The sequence below is a fragment of the Patella vulgata genome, chromosome 3, assembly GCF_932274485.2.
Source record: "Patella vulgata chromosome 3, xgPatVulg1.2, whole genome shotgun sequence".
NCBI lineage: Eukaryota > Metazoa > Mollusca > Gastropoda > Patellidae > Patella > Patella vulgata.
In genome coordinates, this window is record NC_065881.2 from 51683068 (window position 1) to 51705825 (window position 22758).

General features: G+C 35.5%; 1 protein-coding gene across 2 annotated transcripts; it reads left to right on the forward strand.

Annotated features, from left to right (window-relative positions):
* Positions 1 to 2894: 2894 nt before the first annotated feature.
* LOC126815614 (ionotropic receptor 25a) lies at positions 2895 to 19974 on the forward strand. Of its 2 annotated transcripts, XM_056099935.1 has the most exons (16): positions 2895 to 3239; positions 7941 to 8099; positions 9467 to 9730; positions 10508 to 10683; positions 10863 to 10910; positions 11210 to 11359; positions 11965 to 12123; positions 12738 to 12857; positions 13136 to 13252; positions 13937 to 14134; positions 15292 to 15634; positions 16204 to 16453; positions 17042 to 17226; positions 17440 to 17572; positions 17800 to 17991; positions 18231 to 19974. In XM_056099935.1, the coding sequence occupies exons 1-16, from the start codon at positions 3149 to 3151 to the stop codon at positions 18454 to 18456; spliced, it is 2811 nt and encodes a 936-aa protein (XP_055955910.1). In that variant the 5' UTR covers positions 2895 to 3148; the 3' UTR covers positions 18457 to 19974. The 2 variants fall into 2 exon arrangements, with proteins under 2 accessions (XP_055955910.1, XP_055955911.1); XM_056099936.1 differs by lacking the exon at positions 18231 to 19974 and having other exon boundaries at positions 17800 to 17995.
* Positions 19975 to 22758: the final 2784 nt, after the last annotated feature.

Sequence of the window (22758 nt, forward strand, 5' to 3'; positions counted from 1 at the left end):
GTATCAGTATCATTACGAAGATAATCCCGATTGAATTTGGTGAAGACCCGATAAATTTCTTGCCATGACATAATGTATCCGGGCATTTGTTATCCATCCAAAAACAGTAAAGGCAATTCAGAACATGCATTATGGAAGAGCGAAATCTGACTATTGCAGGTCTTTCTTTGGGCCTTAAATGTTATCTAAATTATTAATTAGACATTAATTAACTTATCCAAGTCATAATCAACTCTCGATGTCATCGTTAGCCTACAATATTTACTGGACTTTAATACATTTTGTGATGAATAATGACGACAGAAACTATTTCTAAAATTGAATCGCAAATATCTCGGTTCAAAGCAGGGGCGCCGGAACCCGGGTACCAGGGTATACAAATGGTACCCTGCCCTTTTCTGGGGTATACATGTATATCCATGCCCTAATGAGATTATCTGAATTTATTGTGAAATCAGCGCATCAATTATTTCGGTCGATTATAGTCTCATTATACTAATTATATAGTGTCTCGTCAACACTTGCTCCTGAATATGAGCTCTTGCAAGAATCGTGTCTCTAAATCTACTGTCTCGTTCAAAAAGTTTATTCTATTTTCTTGATGAAGATTGGTGTATTGAATGTCAAATTAAAAAGAATTTTTTATGAGATGAATTGCTCATGATACGAAAATTGTGAATAATCAGGCTTTTGTCTCTTTCATTATCATGTATTTTAAAGAGTTTTATGTTGGAATTCGGAATGCTAGAAAGTGATAAGACGGGGTTGTGAGGAGTTGTTAGGGGGTGTGGATGGGGGAGGTGGTGATGATCAGTGATCAGTGGATGCGTAAGGGTTAGAAAGGAATGCAAATAAATGGCAGACTTAAATAATATAATATACAATCTGATATATCTCAAAGGTCTTATCTGGGTTCCATTGGATATTGGGGCATATTGGACCGAACTTTCTGAATCATGACCTCTGATTGTACGAAATATCGCAATATCTAGTCAAATGGCCGCTTCCCTTTACACAGTTAATATAAAAGCATGCAACGCCCAGGTTGTGGACCATCTATAGAGGTCACAATTTTTATCCGATTTAAATGACACTTAAACCGAATATCACTAGTTCTCGCAACTGGGAGTCTCCTTACCCAGGAATCAGTATAGAGCATAGCAGTTGTTTTCTTCTGAAAGTCTAGAAAGTCTCACTTCTATGTTAAAATCGGGCCTCGCATCTAACCGCATAATTACTTGCGTGCAATAACCTAGAGAAAGGAGTACTTGCGCCCAAATTATTGGTTGGGGGTGGGGGCTAAAGCCGACGGAAAATGTCAAGTATACACCCAACTGATAGTACTCGCACTTTAATAAAACTTGGAATGTGACTTTTTTGATCGCGGACGAGTCTGTGCATGATGAAATAAAAAGTCGATTATTTTAATGCTAAATTTGGGTAAGACGCTAGCTCGCTAGCCTGGAGGTCGGGTGTTCAATCCCTGCATTGGCCAAGAAAGTTCACCCAGATTTTCCGGCGTGGTCCCCCCTTGTCAGTGATGCAGGCAGGACGGAGGGCCCGATAAGGACAGTTGTCTAGTCGTTCGGATGGGACAAAAAATGAGGTGTCGTGTACACATTGACGTGCACGTAAAAGATCCCTTGACAGTTGGAATTCGATATAAGAGTCGGCCGTAATACCTATTCCCAAATATCTATAATTCACAAGTTTTATGACACCCAAGTGACACAGTATATTTTATTTAAAGTCTATTTAGTTTGGGGGTTTTGATTGTTTTGGGGTTTTTTTGTTTTATTTTTTACATTTTTAGCGATTAAGATGCCTTATTAATAGAGTGATTCCGAAAAAGGGTACGTTGACGTGAACTTTTTCCATCAATTATTTCTTCAGTGTCAACATGAAATCAAAGCATTCCGCTGTGTAATTATTGAATCCAACCTATATTTGAGAGTTACTTTTATAATTGTTTTTTTTTACATTGATGTGGTACCGTTAACAGGATTACCGGTGTCCATTTTATCGTGCAATTTCCGCGGATGACTAAATCGACACGCCCATATCATAAAGGTAGGATTTGTTTTTATAGCTAATTGGCATTTATAACACTTTGAGATGTCGTTTGTTTGAAAGGCAGTGTCACAATTGTTGGCGAAAAACAAAAGATTTGAATTTTTTATTGGCCTTATTGAACAATTATAAGATGAATTGTAATATTCTTTTTTCGTCCTATATGATTTGTATTTTTCATTTTAAAAAAAACAACAAAGAAACCCAAAACAATTAGGTTTGTTATAGTATACTTTGCCCAAAGGAAAGACGTGGAATTCGGGCCCCGATACTTTTTGGCAGTGTTATTAGTATAACCATATACTTCTCTGATTTGTTGATCTTTAGCCGGATATTTAATAATGAAATTGGTTTGCAAAGAGAATGAATAATAAATAATCATTAATTAATACAATTGGGATTTCTCTTTTCCTTTATTATAAATTACAGGATAAATGTTTCCCATCATTATGATCAAACAGATGTAAGCTATATGCTCCACAGCTGCTCTATTAGCATCGCACGTCAGGTCTTTGTTTTCATCATGTAACCGAATTTTAATGAACTTTTCCTCATTAAGTGGTTTTAATGAAAGATTGTACAGTCTAGTGAACATGTGGCCCAATCTCATTAACGACCCCCATTCAATTTGATAGTGAACGATCCAAACTGTTTGACAGCAATATCAACATCATCAAGGCATATAAAACGCTCTGATTATTTATTAATGAGGCAATATGGGCTGGAGACTGAGTGGTTATAGTGCGAAAATTATTGACAGTTGTTGTATAGTTACCTGGTATTGATTTTTATTGCTTGCTATCACTATTGTCAGGTATATACGTACATGTTTTCATATTCGTTCAATATCTTTAGCCATTGATGATCAGCCAACAAGAGTCGGTGTTCAAATATTGTTGTACATATTAGTCCGAGTACTTAGCAATTAGTCTTATTTAAAGAAAGATCCCGGTTGTTGATCAGCATTTAGGAGGTTTACTTTCCAGTGTTGGAGACTGTCGTCGATTGCTGTATACCAAACACCAAGAGAAGATCCATGCTAGATCAAATGCCGTAACTCAAGAGTGATTCTATTGCAATGGCAGTTCTAATAACCGCGTTAATTCAGGTGATAGTGTGCATAGGGCTTTTACCTGTACTACCTTCGATAGCCGAAACACAGACAGTGGGTATGTAACCTTTTATAAATTGTTCAAATGTAAGAACTGGCGTTAAGTCATCTGTTCTTGTGTTATGTTGTATATGAAACAATGGGTAAAGTTGTCGATTAGTTTATATAAGCATTTTTGCTGGTTATAATACTGCATCCTATTCACTTATATTTTCAAATGATCAGTTGTAAATACTAGTCTTCTCTTGAATGAAATACTGTTTAAACCGAATACCCCATTTCGAGAAAATGATCAGCTTCAGCTAAAATAAATAAGCTAAACAATTTTACATTTCATATTTCATATAAATATGTTTTATATACCATCGTAATTTATCCCTGTACACCTATTGGATCCTGTTAGAACTCAGCCTATTGATGATCTAACGTTTTCAATCGATTCAATAATGTATAGACAAATAACAAAACAAACAAAATCATGTGACCTAATAACTTTAACAGGAAAAGAGCCAATATTTGATTTAATTAGACAGAGTAGAAAAGAGGAACATTTTTTTAATAACAGGACCTATCTTATCAGATTTTATATTTACCCGGCATATCTATTGTACTAAGCTTAATTTACAAAGAAAAATTAACTAAGACAATTTTATTCAGATATATGCCACACTTTCTTTGTTGAATTTATTTGATAAAGTTTTTACGTAATGACCTGTTTGATTAAAGGGTCAATCTCGATTATGTATTGGAGAATAAAACTGTTTAATTTTGTGTCAAAAGCCCTTGAAATCCTAACTCCATATACATGATACGAATTCAAACAATTATGTAGACCGGTGTCCCAAGCTGTATTATACGGTGTCTGGATAAAACCAGACTTTTATTTTATAAAAAATAAGGTGTAGGTGAAATTTCCATTTCGTTATCAAGTACAACACATGAGGCCTGTACTGTTTAGACCTCTAAGGGAACGGCAATCGATTATCAGGTCACTCATCGAAAACATTGACCCGAATCTTAAAAGAGTTATCTGTCCGGATAAGCGGTTTTGACGTTCACATTCAAATGACTTAATATTTTGAGCTGAAATTTTGAGAAAAGGTAAATAAAATACACCATTCCTCTATATTTTGGAGTTTAAATTTCATATGTACACGGACTTTTATTTTTGAAACTCAGTTCAAATCCCGATAGTCCCTTTAAGTAAATAATGTGGTAAATTTTCTACGATAGTTTGTAGCAAGCAAGATAGATTTTTGTATTATAAAGCTTTGGCAAATATTTGCAACATTTATGACATAATGCCTTGGGAAAATTTTCTTTGTCACAGATACTTTGTCCGTATGAATTTATTTTTATACCCAGGAAAGGTATTTAGTAAATCTCCAAAATTTTAGCACTTCGCACTTTGTAAATCCGACACTGGGGAAAAAAGAGTCCGTGACGCCCCCTTGCCCGTGCTTATTTTACTTAATGATCAATCCAGAGCTGGTTACACACTCACACTAATCCGCTATTATGGCGACCAAAGAAATATTAGGGATTTTTATCTATAGTCAGTAGTCGGGGGGGTTGGATGGCTGAATGGCTGAATGGTTAGCGTGCGCGCGCTGTATCATAAAGTCTGTCATTGAGTCGACTGGCGTGGTTTCGAATCCCCGGTTGTACGTGACAAGGAGTAGGGTCGCCTGTCCAACCTCGTAGGTTTTCTCCGGGTCCTCCGGTTTCCTCCCACTGCTAAAGACCCCTACGCGCAAGCGAATTATTGAAATAAAATTAAACCATACGTTAGTCCCGAAATGACCTAGTTTGTGTCGAGTGGACGTTAAACTCCATTTCTCTCTCTCTCTCTATAGTCAGTAGTGATGAAAGCGTACAATAAGAGAATAACTGATAACTCGAGCTTTTGGGATAGAGAAAAAGTCCAAGGAAAATTGAAAGTATAATGTATGCCGAATGCCAACCTTATCTTTGGGTCCGATCAGTCTAGAAAATATAGAAAAAAGCTGTCTAAATTTCAGCTTAAACGTAAATTATGTTTCGTTTCAAAAGACAAAAAAAATAAGTTAACGGTTAAGTAGCATTTTGAATAAAATCTCTTAATTCAACCCGGTGTTTGACACCCCAACACGCCTGCTTCTAGCCAAATGTTTTAAATCGTGTTATTTTCTTAGATTTCCATAGAAAGTCCATCAAGCTATACTTCCTTTAGGAACTGTCTCTGAGCGGACGTGGACATGGTCCTCTCAGAGACAGTTCCTAAAGTAACTAATCAAGCTACTGATGTTAGAATTACATGTTCGGATATTGTAAAGGTTGGGTGATCGACACTCAGTGGAGTCAGGTAATTTCTATTTGAATATTTGCCGGGCGCTTTGGCATAAAGACACAAGACATGTCATGTTACGCACGCCTATCATTGTTGTGCAAGTGCCAATGTTGAAAATTTAAATTATAGTTTATTGCTCTATCCAGTTACTAAATGCCTCTCAAAGATTCTCTTATAAATTGGTTTCAGTATGCATTTTAACCATGCGAACAACGTATTAAAGGACCTTCTGTGTAGTAAGAAGCAATCTGGAAATATATATATAAAATATTAAAATGGGCGCATTTTTCAAATTCAATCGATTTTGTTACGATTTTATGGGCTGAAATACAATTTCGACTAGTCATACTCATAAGAACTAAATACCGCTGTATATAAGTAAGCATCAACATAATTAACAAGAATACAACATATGAAAATTGACAAAATGGACAATATGAAATTTTTTTGAAATAATTGTGCTTCGCAAAATCGAAACACGCAGTATCACTAACACCAGAAGCATACTAAGCTATGGCTGATACTTTTGTGCATGAATATTTTTGAAGTTTGTGTAAGAGATCATTTTTTTGGTTGCCCTTTATGGTGACTGGTGCTATATTATATTTTATTGCAGAGGGTTAGCTAATTTTATTTTATTGCCCACTGGGGCAAATTTATATGTGTAGGACTGACGATATTACAAACTAATGAACCAATACCGTTTTTACAGGCGCAGGGCTGACGATATTATCACCTAATGGGCCAATACCGTTTTAACAGATGTAAGACTGGCGATATTTTAAACTAATGGACCAATGTCGTTTTTACATGTGTCATTAATATCCATATCAAACTTAATTACTAAGGTGGAAGTTCTAGAACACCGCCTATATTCTGGTTTATGATATCAAGAGATTAAATGATTACCTGATTTCAAATTATATAGACAGAAAGAAATGTTGACATCTATGTAAGATCCAATCTTTAAAACTCAACAGCTAATTAGATTTATCTTCAACAACTAATTATGTTATCGGATGATCCTGTTTCTTTGATTTCTTATATAAACATATCAAACTAAAAATGGTCATGGAGAGAATGACATCCCACAAAATCGCTTATTAAATCTACAGTTTATAATGTCAATTATGAAAAAAAGTATATAGTTCACATAGTCATTGTTTTATTTGCTATTTTTTGTATATAAAACGTAAATAGATTATAATATTTTAATGTAATTAATAGGCCACAGGGGGTGGAATACAACGTTCACGTTTGTTTAAACTCCTAAATACCTTCTTAATGCAAACTATGGTGACTCCATCCACGTTCAAAGAGAAATTCGTCAAATTGTGACAATAACCTCTAAAATTAATTACAATAAGTACATAATAGATATATTCAATACAGTAACTATTTATTTAAATGTTTTTAAGTTTTATGCACAGACATTATTGATTAGCTCAGTGTTCAATGATTTCCGTCAATATTCACTGATTTTAAAACTTGTAAACAGTAAACATTTGATTTTCAGCAATAAATAACCCCAGACGTAATGCATCTTCAATCTTACGTCATCTCGTTAAAATTCAAGGTTGAATCTTCATAAAATATGTGAAGAAAAAAAATAATTTTTTGACTTCTTACCTTATTATTACTCACTGCCGAAACCAGTTTTGTTACAAAGGTTCAGTTTTGTAATAACCCCTTCAAGTAAAAGGTTTATACAAAATTTATTTTTACTGAATGCCAGCCTGAGATCTAGGTTAATTCTTGATTATTGCTGTTTGCTGAATCGCTTTTTTTTTCTGAAAGGATGTTGTAGGATCGTTTTTGTTTCTTCCCATCCATTGGCTATATGTAATGACAGATGGCACCCACAAGTCAGGGGGTGTTTACAAGTTCTAGAACACCTGATAACTTTCAGTGTTCAGTTCACTGTTATAAATACTGAAGGCTTTTTTGTCGAGATTCCACTTCGCTTAATCTTTAGCGATCTAAAAAAAAAAGACCGGGAGACTGGGTTATGGGGGGGGGGGGGCGTGTGCGTGGGGCTGGATACAGTCGTGTTCAAATAGACGGTTTCATCGTGTTCAAAACGATATAAAGTGTTCAGAAAGAAAAGAAAAGAAAGGGAGCCTCGTTAACACTGTTTACTATTGAGACAGGAAGTGTTTACTATTCTTCATTAGATCCCAATGTGTCGGAAATGTGTACACGGGAGCTTAGGTTTTCTTTTATCCCGAGGGGCTAAAAAATTATATATTTTTTACAACAGTGATTTGTTTTTATTGAAACCGATTTTGTAATAAACTTTGAATGTTGTAAAAAAAAACAAGTGGTTATTGTAGAAGAGAAAGTTTATTACAAACCGTAAATGATTTTAAATCATGAAATGAAATACCGATCACAAGCATTATAATAAATGTCTTTCTTTTGTTTTTGCAGTCATTGCCATCGATCAAACTATACTACATATGAATCAAAATATTCAGAAAATTTTAGATAAAAGCAATTTCTTAACCGAAGATAATAAACCATTAGCTGATGTACAGTTTGTTACAATAATTTCTGATAATAATGACTCATTAGAGACGTTGGATAAAGGTAAGTTTTGATAAGATAATTATATCTCTCCACAATATTGCTATAGTGGTTGGTTTCTCCTGGTCCCCCGGTTTACTTACACTGCCAAAACCCCTACACGTAAGCGAATTATTGAAAAACATAATTGTACCATAATTATGTTAGTCCCGAAATGACCTAGCTTTTGTCGATTGGACGTTATACCCCATTCCTTTTACCTCTCTTGCCCCATCTCAAGGGTTCCAATTTACCGCTGACAACTTTTCAAAAAGTAAATTTGCAGCGAACCCTTTCTTTGTTGAGTAATTTGTGTTTACTCTTCTACCAAAATAAAGTATCAACGAGGAAATACGGTTAAAACACTGTTTTTATCAATATTATCTTAAATTTAAAAAACGATAAAATACTAACTAATGATGAGCAGATACCTATTTAAATAAATATATATAAATCCAGAATCGCCAATTTACCCCCTTGGTAGACAAATTTAACACAATGGTGGTAACTTTTCACTAGGTTGGGAAGACTTGCCATAGGCTATTAATTAAATACTAATTGGATAGCTAACGAGAACGCACAAGAGAGATACCATGATGACATGAAATTCTATCAGTAAAATATATTCTAATTACTTATTTATCACCAGTAGACGATCCCAAACAAAAATATTATCAGGCTTCCTTCTAATAATGACGCGTTCGTGATATTTATCACTAACAAAATCTTATCTACAGTGAAAGCATTTACACTGACATTTAACTGTATTATTTCTCTGACAGGATTTGACAGATAAACTCTAGCTTGCTTTCTGATACAGAGTAAAATTAATTTTTGTACCGAACAGGAAGAAAACAAAGGGGTTGTAACACATTTCACAGGGTGCTCTTTCATGAAAGTAGGTTTACGTATCCAGTTAAACGCCATAATATTATGAAGAATTAGCTTGCTTAAATTTTTGAGCTGAAAATCGCCAGATACAGAGTAAAATTATTTTTCGTACCGAACACGGGGAAAACAAATCCGCTAAAGAGGTTGTAACACATTTCACAGGGTGCTCTTTGATAAAAGTGGGTTTACGTTTCGAGTTAAACGCCATATTATGAAGAATTAGCTAGGTTGAATTTTTGAGCTGAAAATCGCCAGATTTGCTTAGTGGGGTAAAGTAACCCACGTAAAGTAATTCCAGTGACTTTGCAATAGCTGCGATCACTTATCATGACATATTGCATCTTAAAGATTGTACAGGGCTAGGTGGGTTAGATTTCCATGCAGAATAATATTATTGTTTTCAGAATTTATATATGTCTTGTATATATCTGGAACATGTTTGGTGAATCGATACTGATCTGTGACAATTACCAGATGAAATACTTTTTTCTCTCTTTTAGTTTGTGCTCAAATTAAGGATGGGGCAATTGTGCTGGTTGACATGACATCTCCCAATGTAGCAGCTTTATTGAGATCTTTTGCAAGTACTTTGGGTATAGCCTACATCTCAGTTGTGGACAACTCCTACTTTAGATATGGATCTGGTGATGCATCATTACATTATTATGTTGAACCAACAGCAGTTGAGATGTTACGTGTTGTAGCTGACATTGTTATAGCGGATGATCTAAACAATGTGGCTATTGTCTATGATGAAACATTTGGTAAGCTTAGTAAAACAATTTTGTCACTTTGATTTCCGGTTACGTTTATATGTACAGAAGGTCAGGGAACATATAGCGACAGGAAGTCAGGAAATAATTAACGAAATGTTGTTTCGGTTAAAATTGACAACATGAAGCTGGGGAATTACTTGTGATAGGAAGCTAGGGGATAATTGGCGATTAAATGGTTAGGTTGGTGATGGTAAGTTAGGAAATTGTTGACGACAGAATGGTTGGATTGACGATATGAAGCTAGAGAATAATTGACTTGGTGGCGATATGAGACTAGGAAGTAATTGACGACAGAATGGTTGCGTTGGGGATTGAAAGCAAGGGAATAATTGATTGATAATGGAAATAATGGTTGGATTGACGATATGAAGCTAGAGAATAATTGACTGGGTGGCGATATGAGACTAGGAAGTAATTGACGACAGAATGGTTGCGTTGGGGATTGAAAGCAAGGGAATAATTGACGACAGAATGTTTGGGCTTTTGATGGAAAGCTGGGGAATAATTGGTGACAGAAAACTTGGGTTGGTGATTGAAACCTAGGAAGTAATTGACGACAAAATGGTTGGGTTGGTGATTGAAAGCTAGGGCGTAATTGACGACATAATGGGAGTTTGGTGATTTAAAGCTAGTGAATAACTGACGACTGGATGTTAGGATTGGCCATAGGAACTTAGGACAAATAGGCTACAGGTTAATTAAGGAATATTTACCAATATGAATTGAGGGAATAATTGCTTGACTGAATAATTTTATAATTTCCAGATATACAGAATACACCGAGAAGAATTCTGACCAATGTACCTGCTCAACATCTCTATGTTAAAATGAGTGATGATACCACGGTAACACGGACGCAAATCGAAATGTTGAAAAAAATTGAAATAAGAAACATATTCATCATTGGAAACAGCCGAAATGCTCCCATTTTCCTCGAAGTGGTATGCTATAATTTTAAGAATAAAATTGCTAATTTGATCATATTATTTTAATAGGCTATCAGAGAGAGCAAATCAGTACCCCAAAGAAAGAATTATGTTACTATTTTGCAAAGGCTAGATTATGTGAAAAATAATCTAATAATGTTATGCAGTATAAAGTTGAATTATCTTAATTTCAGGCGAATACATACACTAACTTTGAAGTCAACTGGTTCTTTCTAACAAAGGTAAGTCATAATCAGTGAAGTTCATTATCTTTTTATATCTTTAATCATAAATCTCAGTTTCGTTTCACATTCGACAATCCAATCCCGCAACTTCATCGGATTTAAAATTCTTAGAAGGCAGTTCTATAGTGTTAATATTTTTAATATTTCTGGCTCACATGTTTAAACAAATCTGTTAAATTGTTTTTTGTAAAGGATCCAAAATTCACATGTTTACGCTATAAGAATGTACATCTTGTTTGTACGTGATTAAAAATTAACATTTCTAATATGTAATAATGTTAAATTGTTTTTTACAGGATTCAAAACTAACATGTCTAAATTGTAAGAATGAAGTTCGTGTTATAGTTATAACAGCTACACCCCAACCACCAGCTAAAACACAGTATGATATTTTCATGAAACAAATTCTAGATCCGGCAGTTAACTTTAATAGAGATTCTTTTAAGGTAGATATTTATTTGATATGTATCAGTATGTTATTTTCAATGGTTAGGGAACAATGGGAAATGCACGTGAGCAGAATCTTGCTAGGACAGTGACCTGTGCGCCTAATCTTCTTCTAATTCTAACTTAGTTGGCATTAGCAATGCGTTAACTGATGAAACTCCTGTGGAAAGGATTGAGCAGGCATCGTGGACATATTCCGAACATCACTACTCTATCACGGCATGGTTATTGTATATGATGAAACATTTTGCTCACGCCCAATCATTAGATTTATTTTTAAGGTGTTAGATATTCATATTGGATTATAAATGGTCATGTCAGTCATGAATGACGATTTATCGCTTGATGTCCTGATAATGGACCGCTAAGCTTCCATGGTCAAATATTAAGGGTTTACAGCTTCGTGTTCATCTATGATTATTCATCGTCGATGAAAATCAAAGGCTGAACGGAATCACCTCTGCGACCAAGTCAAACCCTATAATTTGTATACCCTGATACTGCCCCACCCCATACCAGAAATATACTGTCTCCTAGACAATCATAGAAGTGTGACCTTTATAACATTTACATATATAAGTTTATTTTTGTTTGTTCTTTTCAGACTGATGAAGCATTGGTGTTTGATTTGGTACGGCTCATAAAGTTAGGTGTAAACACAACTGGTCTGGTACCCATTGTTTATCCAGACTGTTATAATATATCTGAGGCCAACGATACATTTATGATGCAGAGTCAATCTATTGTGAATTCCTTCAAACAGGTATGTATTTTCTATAAATATATATTATTATATAATCCAGATAAAAGGGGTATGTGATTTTTACAAACTGATACAATGATCCCTTGGACACCATTTTAATGCAACTTTTAGTGTTTTGGGTTCTGAAGAAAAGAAAAGAAATGAAATGAAATGGGGTTTAACGTCCTATTGTTCTGCACCGACTGGGCTAATGAAGACGACCATGCGTCATACGGGGTGCTATAAGGGACATTTTGATCAGACATCGGCACTACGTTCCTAACTTAGATAGAATTTCAATTGACAAGGGTTCTTGTAAGTACACGCCAATATGTACACGGGACCTCGGTTTTTCGTCACACCCGAACGACTATAGGCTGTCTCTTGCCAGGCCCTCCGTCCTACACCACTGACAAGGGGGAACCACGCCAGAAAATCTCTGTGAACTTTCTCGGCCAACACCGGAATCGATCATCACTGAGCCACCACGGCTTCTTTTGAACAAAAGCTTATTACTGTGCCTTGGCAGGTTTGAAATAATTTCTACTAAACTGTTCCTAAGAGTAATAAGTGAAAAAAATATACAGAGAAAATATTTTTGATAATTTTATTTATATTTTTATTTATTCCTCAAGTTGAGCATACATGGCGTGTATGGACCACTGGATATGGAAAATGACATCACACGATACAGATTTACACTTCAAATAAATCAGAAAGTTTTCAAAAATGGGAATGTAGCCCAAAATACAGAGGTAATTTACTAATATAAATATAAAATGTTTGTGGGAATGACTGAATATAATCCAATATTTATACTAGATACAAATACGGTGACAATAATGTATTTTGGGGGGTTTTTAACATCAGAAACGAAAAGGATATTGTCAACCAACTATGTTTTTAATTTGCGCCGAAGCGTTGAAACATTATTGAAAAAAAAGAACAATATAATATTGTTTGAAGCAATACGAAAATTTTCAATTTTAAATGTTTGTTCTTTGATTTAGACTTCTACATTTCACATTAATAGGTTGGTAATTGGACAGAAGCACTGGTACAGAAAGATAGATTAAAATTAGCAAGCGGCATCAAATCTTTAACCAAGTCGGATAAAAAGAAATTCTATCGAATTGTTACTGTTGCTGGTGTAAGTATATAAGTTATAAATTTAAATTACACGCAGAAATAGTACACGCCTTCTGCAAAGTTTAACCAAATAACAGAAATTTGGACAAAACAATCTGTTGGGCCATTATTCACTTTATATACTATCACTATCAATTGCAGACCATAATTTTATACATACTTTTCTCTTCCGACTAAAGTCTCCTTTCGATTACAAAGAAGATTTTTTTGTATCGTTTGGGTGAATTGTATCGATTACAAAGAAGGTTCTTTGGTATCACTTACGTAAACATTCCCAGTGATGACTTTCGATTACAAAGAAGGTTATTTGTTATCGTTTGTGTGAATCTTCCCACGGAATACATTCGCATTGCGTATATCAGATGTTATTGTGTTCAGCTTTGTAACAGTTTAAAACAGACGCGGCATAAGCAGTAGAGATCACAATAAACCGACCCTTGTGGGACATCATATCGCAGTTTGCACGAATTAGCTTTGCTGTATTTTATACAATGAAAAAAAAAACAACCAAAATAATTAGATGGTACAACCACCTGAACCAAATCTTTAAGAGATCTTTAAAGCATTCCTAATATCATTATCTCAACAACAGCCGCATTCTCCCTATCCCTCGCCCATCTACTCCATCCATTCTGGTCTCCCCATCGTTATCATAATTTTAAACCTATATAATTATTAATTGCAGATGCCACCGTTTGTGTATAAAACATCAGGTGAAAATGGTACGAAGGCTAAATATGAAGGTTATTGTATTGACCTCTTAGATAGAATCTCCTTTCTTCTCGATTTTGAATATGACATCTATGAAAGTCCGGACAAATTATACGGTGCCATGGACGATGATGGTAACTGGAATGGTGCAATAAAAGAGCTGATTGATAAGGTAACCTTTGAATGTTAACTAAACCCACCATTCCGCAATTTTAAACTAAGCCGTGACCGGTGTCAAGCTTAAGACAGGCGGATATGGTTACTCCTTCTAGAACGCCTGGTCCTAATTTTTATTTTCTATGTATACATACGTATTGTGGGTTAATCGTATATTTTGCGATATCTTCATTTAATTAACTATCTTGTCCGCTGTTGATAACTGGACTTGGATAACAAATCCGTCTTATTCAATTCTGCCAAGCTAATATTATAGACTGGGAAGGTTCAAAGCATTCACGTAACAACCCCTACGTAAATGGATACTACAATTTGCTTTTCTTGGGCCTGACCGTGTATGTATTTCAAATTATACATTTTATGTGTTATTAAATATATATTGATCACATCTGGCTGAGAATAACAATTTATTATATCAGATCCTTATTATAAATGTAATTTGATATTGCTATTTATAAAGAAAGTGATTATTCCGAGCCGAACTAAGACAGTGGCGATGGGCGGATGAAGTATTTTTTGGAGATGTTACTTTTGTTTTCTTCTATTTACATAACATCTCTAAACAGCATTTTTTTACGATTCTCTATCGAGTAGGGACGGATTAAGGAATTACGCCGCCCCTGTCTGCGATATCACCCTAGATGAAAGTGGAAGTTAAACCCCAAGAACGAACGAATAGGAAAATATATAGCAGAGCGAAGGAGGTGCCCACAATTTGAGGAACTGCACATTTTACGAAATCAAAAACAAAATAGTAGGTGTATTAGACGGGTATCAGAATTGCCATCTTGCCTAACTTATCGTACCGTTCCGTTGAAAATATATGTTTAGATATCACGAAGACTATTTTGTTGGTTTTATACTTTAAATATGCGCCGACTATTCAGAAACAGCTATTTTCGTCTGAAAACCTCAGAAACATTATGAGACAATCTGGAATGATGCATCTACCCTTTTAGTTTATTTTGGAGGGAAAATATTGCGCAAAATTGATAATTGGACTATATCCAATAAACAGAACTCAGATTAATCAAATATGTGTGACACTGTTAAAATCATGGTATGCACGCAAAAATGTATATAAAACATGGCCATATACTACCAGGAATGATCGTAGGGTGATTAATACTTTTGGGTTTTTTTTGCTTTCAGAAAGCTGATATAGCAGTTGGTCCTATATCTGTCATGGCGGAAAGGGAAAATGTTGTAGATTTTACAGTACCTTATTATGATTTAGTTGGTTTAACAATTTTGATGAAGAAACCAGAATTTGACTATTCACTGGTCAAGTTTCTCAGTGTACTTGATGAAGATGTTTGGTTTTGTATCATTGGTGCCTTCTTTCTGTTTAGTATTCTGATTTGTGTTTTTGATAAACTCAGTCCATTTAGCTACCAGAATAATACTATTGATTGGAATGGTGAAGGTTCGGAACCAAGAGTCTTTACTCTTAAAGAAGGAATTTGGTTCTGCATGATGTCTTTGACTCCGCAAGGTGAGTAAATGATCAAAGCCGCCCCCACCCCCCATTGACCTTGAGGGTGGGTTGACCTAATTGTGCCCTACGCTGCAGGTCCAGATCTTTGATCTATTCCCAAATCAGTTGTGGTTTTAATGTCAGGATTATATGTGCTAGCAAGGAGTACGTGGTGGTGACTTGTTGAACTTTGTTGTTGGCCGGATTCACCACAGCCCAGCACACAAGCGCACTGATGAAATAAAGAGAGAGTGGGAGAGAAATGGGGTTTAACGTCCAATCGACACAAGCAAGGTCATTTCGGGACTAAAAGACATTTGATTCAATTTTGAAATCACGCCGCTTGATTCAATGGCAGACCTTATGATCAAACGCGCTCGCGTTAACCATTCGGCCACCCAAACCCCTGATAAAATAAAGGACTACTATATATCTAAATCCCAAATTACCCATTTACCGAAAATTACACAGTTCCTCGTTTTATTTCTCGATAACACTATAACCTGGTGGTTGTTGACACTTGATGATTCAGACTGATGCAGATGCAAATTCAGTACTCTAAATTCTGTTTTGTTTTATATTTTCAGGAGGTGGAGAAACGCCACGTGCTTTGTCAGGACGATTGGTTGCTGCCACCTGGTGGTTGTTTGGGTTTATTATTATAGCTACGTATACAGCTAACCTTGCTGCCTTTCTGACAGTATCTCGTCTTGAAACGCCAATAGAGTCTTTGGATGATCTCTCCAATCAGTTTAAAGTAAAATATGCTCCTACGAATGGCAGTAACGCACTGATATACTTCAAACGTATGGCAGATATTGAACATAGATTTTATGGGTATGTTGAATAATTTAGGCCTAGTAGGCTTTTTGAACAATCTATAAGTATCTAGAAATTTCTCTCACTTTTTCATAAGTTTATGAATAAATAATAAAGTTTTATTAATAAGGGTGGCTGTCCATTAATTTAATGAATGCACATGACTATTGTCCTATACTATATGAATAAATAATGAAATTATATTAATATAGGGGGGGGGGGTATAATGTATACATGTTACTGTTATATTAAATAACATAACTATCTAAATATACATAAACTCAACATGAATATTATTAATCTAGAAATTATGAATTATATATATAAACAGCAAACAAGATAACAATACCAACAATATATAATATATATATATATATATATCAATTTAAATAAAACTGCGGCCAAACAGTTTCTTATTAAAGAAATCTGGTCTATATTATTCCTGTTTGATAGTCTAATGACTCTCTTGCGATTCATACATACTGACGGTGCCGTGTTTTAAACAAAACAAATATCAACTAACCTGTATTGAACAAAATATAATCTGCGTTATGAATCGATATATATACATGATCATAATCAGATATTTTTTTTTCTTTGTTTTAGCATTTGGAAGAATATGAGTTTAGATGATAACCTTGGTGCTGTTGAGAGAGCTAAGCTCGCTGTGTGGGATTATCCTGTTAGTGATAAATATACCAAGCTATGGGAGACCATGCAGGAGTCTGGCTTTCCTTCGACCAAAGATGAAGCCATGGAAAAAGTATTAACAGGAGAATTTGCCTATATTGGTATGTTTTATATTGAAGTCTTAAGCATTATAGTTTAAATGGAGCATAATGCTACCCTGACGAGTTCAGTAATTACATTATAGAAGACTCCGTTTCTACGTTTATGATGATCGGTTGCTTCTGGGAATCTTATACCTTTTAATAGACAACGCTATTAACAAATATCTTTTTCAGTTGGCTATTGTCGGTTATCGTCTTTTTTATACTCTCCAGGTGACGCAACAGTAAATAAATATGCCACATTAACACAATGTGAGTTATGGGAAGTTGGTGAAGAGTTTTCAAGGAAGCCATATGCTTTAGCTGTACAAGAAGGGTCACCATTACGTAGCGAATTATCAAACGTGTTTGTATAATTTTAATACTCTCTCGCCTTTCGGGTGTTTAAAGATATCTACACAACTTTACATTCGGCGAAGCTCTTCAAGCTCTCTGAAGATATATAGCAACATTTCAAATTAGGGACTTCTAATATTCCTTTCTATCCAGAAATAAACAAGAAAAAGTATTACTAGCCTTTTTTGAATCCCAGTTGATTTTGTGTTTTAATGAAACCCTTTTGTACTTTCATAGCATCCTGCAGTTAATTAATCAAAGAGAATTAGAAGCATTCAAAACAAAATGGTGGCAGAAGGATGAGCTCGATTGTCCGGACATAGAAGATGAAAGCGATGGTATCAGTATCAAAAACATAGGTGGCGTGTTTTTGGTGATTGTTATTGGGTCAGCTTTGGCTCTGATCACTCTTGCCATTGAATGTTACTGGTAAGTTATTGTTTACTATTGCCCGCTGACATAATAGGATCGCCATACACATCATATACCATCGTCATTTTCCTTTGAGTAGTACTGATCAACCAAGCTTGAAATTCACAGTTGCGGTTAGTCGGATCAACCAAACTAAAAGTTCTCAGGTGGTCTGAGGGGGGGGGGGGGGGAGGGTTCATTATGACCATGTATTACAATTGGTCGACTTTCTTTTATGGCTGAATTATTTTTTCTAGGTACAAATATAAACCCAGACAAAAGAAGAAGTTGTACGTCATTAGTTCCAAGGATAATCTGACGAAGTCTGAATCTCAAACCACCGCGACGAAGGGATTCCCATCCTCAAATCAATTGAGTAATGGCCACACGAAGGATGGAGAAACGGTTGTGAATGGGAAGGGTCCTGTTCGAGAAGAGGGTCATACAAATGGCGGGTTTGTTGAGATGACTGAACGATTGTAGATTTTAATGCAAAACGCCTTGCCTTGTAGTCCATGTTGTAATGACTGCGCTGACTGTGTCCAGGAGCGTCGCGAGTCCTGGGTCCCACATAACCAACCAATAGCGTGGGTTGTTTTAATTTATTGTTTAATTTACATCGTGTTATTTGTTACACACAAATCATTGCTTTTTGTGGTGTTGTGAATCCAGACCTGTTCTATATTAACAGAATAACAGTCTGGACAGATATACAGCGCACAATAAAAAGTTTATCACTCGATCTATATAAATCTATTCTTGGAAATCATCTGCTCTTCTTACTCATCGCCATAGTTTTTGTTCTTCGTAAATCGTTTTGGTAGAAACCGGATTGGGTTGGAATTGGATTTAACCGACAGACATATTATTGGCTTGAGCCGAAAAGTAAAACCAGACCATTGAGTTCCCAGAATAATGTAACTTGCGTATAAATATTTTCCTAAAGATCTCAACGTATTTATACTTTCATTTTGAAATCAATGTTTACTATTTTCTTACATATTACTATATATTGTTAAAGTCCTCGTTCGTATGTAATTTAAACAATATTAGAGTATTATTATTGAACCAGGAACTGGTCCATAAGCGCTACTCATCGGCTAGATCTATTTCTTAAGGCCACCTCCAAATTTCGTCAAGGTCGCGGAGATGTAAATAAGGCCATGGCACGTGATTGTTGACGAGATTGTGGGTTTGGGCAAGGGTTCGGGCTTGGTTCAGGGTTAGGGTTAAAGTTGGGGTTAACCTTTGATCAAATCTGGATGTGGCCTTAAGAAATAGATCAAACCGCGACGCACTTCGCAAAAAACTAAGACTCCGCCAATTCATGTACGATCAACATGAAATTTGGTATACGTATTTCTTGTTCAACTGTGCATCGATTGACGGATTTTTGATACGGCATTACAATTCCAAGATAGCGGCAGTGACGTTATGCTCGGTTCCATAATAGTACCAACGTACTTATTGTTTCTGTTTTTGTTTTTTTTGTTTTTTTTAAATTATGTATAATTTCGGTTTTCACCTTTGTGATAATTATTTTTTTAAAATAGGTGTTACTTATAGCCTGTTCGTTCATTACTTGCAAATTTTATCGAATTCAAATGAGTAAAATTTTATCGATGTCAAATGAGTAAATCTTTGATTTTGGAGAAACAAAGTCATTGGGCCTATATCATCACATACTGGTACGGCAATTCATTGGGCCAGTACATGTTCATAAACCTGATAACTCACAGCATTGTCAATGATATGTTAGTCGTCTGAACTATTTTTTTTTATCAAAATATGCTACCTTCTTGCTTGATTCGGTCATGGTGGGTTGTTTTTATCATGATATGGATAAAAGTCATCAATATTTTTTACTTTAATTGCACGCATTTTCAATATTTTTATGAAATAGAAAATGATTTGACTTATAAATTAAATAACCACGTTGTTAAATGTTTATGAACATACATCTATATATTATATTTCTTGAATATATCAGTTAATTTTGTATACTGTTCTTTGTTTACATAAATAGCAATACATTGTGATTACTACCTGTGTTATTTTTACATGTGGTCGTATATTGTCATTACTCCTGCAGGGGCGCGGGAATGGCTGGACTATGGGTATACCCCCCCCCCCCACACTCACACACCCGCACACTGTAGTACTATCGGACTTCTTTCCTTATGTTTGTTTTCTTCGTGGTCGTAATATATAACACTACAGGATAAATGGTTCGTACAACTTTGTAATGGCTTCGAAGGTTCCTCGTTCTCAATAATAATAGCTGCTTGGAATACATGGGTGACCTCTGCCCAGTCTCGCTCAACACCCACTTTTATAACCCCTAATTTCTGCACGTCTTAGATTAGCCTTGACGTTAATTTCCATCCCAAATGGAATAAACCTCTTTATTTCTCAAGACCAGAGGGGAAACCATTTGGTCTACCAACCATAGGTCAATAAGCAGATAGAATTTGATGGATATTTTGACAATGGTTATACAAAAATATCACTGTTTTTTATGTATAAATATATATTCGCGTTCATTAAGTACGTGTGATTTGACTCTATAGACAGAGTGAAGCAACAATTTTGCAAAGAACCAATATTGTCTTAAGGACCAAAGTGCCTGAACACACACTTCCTGCCCTCTAATGACTCGCCTTACATTTTTGCCTACTATTCTTTAAAGATGTCTTAGCGCATAAAAACTGTGTGATTTGAACTAAAACATGATTGTTTTACCTAATTTATCCATCAAAAATTTGCTTCAAACCCCCTTCAAAATATTTTTATCGCAAGAAAACTATTCCATGCCCCACGAATCTATTTTACGCAGCTTTGCTGAAGTTGCTTGTCACGTGACTAGATTGAGGGAGAATACAATCTCAGCATGAAATGGGCTAATGAAGACGGATTTTGTTGTTAGTTGCTGTCTATTTACCATAAATTGATATCGAAGCCTAAGTTTAAATTTCTGGATTATTCTCCGCCAATGTCTTTTTCCGCCACATGATCACAGCTTTGATATAATCCCAGAGTTTACTGGACGTTTTTAAACGTTCTCACAAACATTAGCGATATCAACACTCTTGAATGTTGTCCAATAGGGAATCTCATATTTTTAAGTGTCTGTACCAAATTATTGCCATACTTTAATTGGAAACAGATACCCAATAAATACTTTCGTGGCAATGTATGTTTAAAATGTATTTGCGCAAAATATCTTTTCAACGGGTCTCTCTCGAAATGGAACCTGGGTTTGATATTTTTGATCGGTATATATACGTCAAAGTGCACCAAATCGGTTCTTTTATAGAGTTGCATTCTGGGCCATATTTCACTTAAGATAGATGCGTTTCACAAAACGATTATAAGCATTTTAGATAAAATCCACTAAAATAATATCTTAAGTTAAAATTTTATCTCGGAATTGACAAATTTCAAAATTTTCGAGAGGCCGGGGGACCCCCCCCCCCTCTCCGGCCCCTAGAAAATTTTGAAATTTGTCAATTCCGAGGTCACGAATCAAATGCCAAGTTCAAGCCAACCCACCGATACATTTCAAAACGAATAATAAGCAATAAACTCATTTATTTCACCTCGCTGCTACTGTCTGGCCATGTGCAAACATTGCTACAACGTATGCAACTCTCCCCATTGATATTGTTTGTACCCCATACTGCCCGCAGCGACCCATCTACGTCATACTTCCCAGAATGTGACACTGCCCTGGTTAGCCGCCATTTAAAACGCACACGTGATCATTTTGGGGCGGGACTTATCGACGAGACACAGTTTTGTTTAGACAACAGAGAGTAAAAATATGTAAACACGCCATGTCGCTGACACTCGCGTAAAAGCGATATATAATATGTGCTATGGGTAATATTGCAATAAATTCTTTACCATTGTAAACTGTCTTTAGAGTTTCAATCTGTTTATCTTTCAAAACAAGGTTAGATACTCCTAAATTTGTTTTCGAAAACAAAACCGCCTCTGTGAAATTATCTGTCATAGGCGCCGCCATATTGAATAATTAGGGAACTTTTTTGTGATTCGGCTCTGATTAGTTTGACATCTTTCATACACACAACGGCTAAATAATCATATTTAATTTCATTCAATATGACAATAGAAGAGAAATAAATACTTCTAAAAATTTCTAAAAGCATACTCAGTGTTTTCGACTAAAATCGTCGATGTAGGAATTAAAATGTCGGTTAATTAGCTTAGGGCCTATTCTCAGCCGGAGCTAACTGTAGATAGGCAGCCTAAGTTTGGGATGCAGTTTTCAGTTTCAAAGCGTATTTGCTTAAACCTTAAGTGCCCACATCGGAAATGTGCACGGCGCGGGCGCAAGCAATTGTAACTAAATTCTAACTCCAGAACGGAATTCGAAAAAGATCCGTTAAAAACTCCAGCCTCTATTGCGTTCACAGTGTTTTGGGGGAAAGGTGGATAACTTTAGAATGGACAGTAGCGGAAAGTTGAAATTCGATAGGGTTCAACCGCTTATTACCACACTGCTTCGCACATCGCGTACACAAGGCAATATTGTTGGTGGGCGTATAAAAATATTTCTTTGAATCTATAGCCTCTATACATGTGTAATATCACGTTCAAAATTTGGAAAAGGGGGTTTTACTCCGGAATGGAAGACCGCGGGACGCTAAATATCGATTGGGGTCGTTCTCGCATCGTCACAATGCTTGACACCAAATTTGAAAAAAAAATAAGTATTAATACTTGTTTTTGGGTTGGCATACGAAATTCAACAACAAATTT

What these genes read in the sequence shown, in the direction of transcription:
- LOC126815614 (XM_056099935.1), top strand. Translation starts at nt 3,149, where the DNA reads ATGGCAGTTCTAATAACCGCGTTAATTCAGGTGATAGTGTGCATAGGG. An exon ending in CGTAGCGAATTATCAAACGT is followed by an intron (nt 17,573 to 17,799) that starts GTTTGTATAATT and finishes GTACTTTCATAG; the next exon opens with CATCCTGCAGTTAATTAATC. An exon ending in CTTGCCATTGAATGTTACTG is followed by an intron (nt 17,992 to 18,230) that starts GTAAGTTATTGT and finishes TATTTTTTCTAG; the next exon opens with GTACAAATATAAACCCAGAC.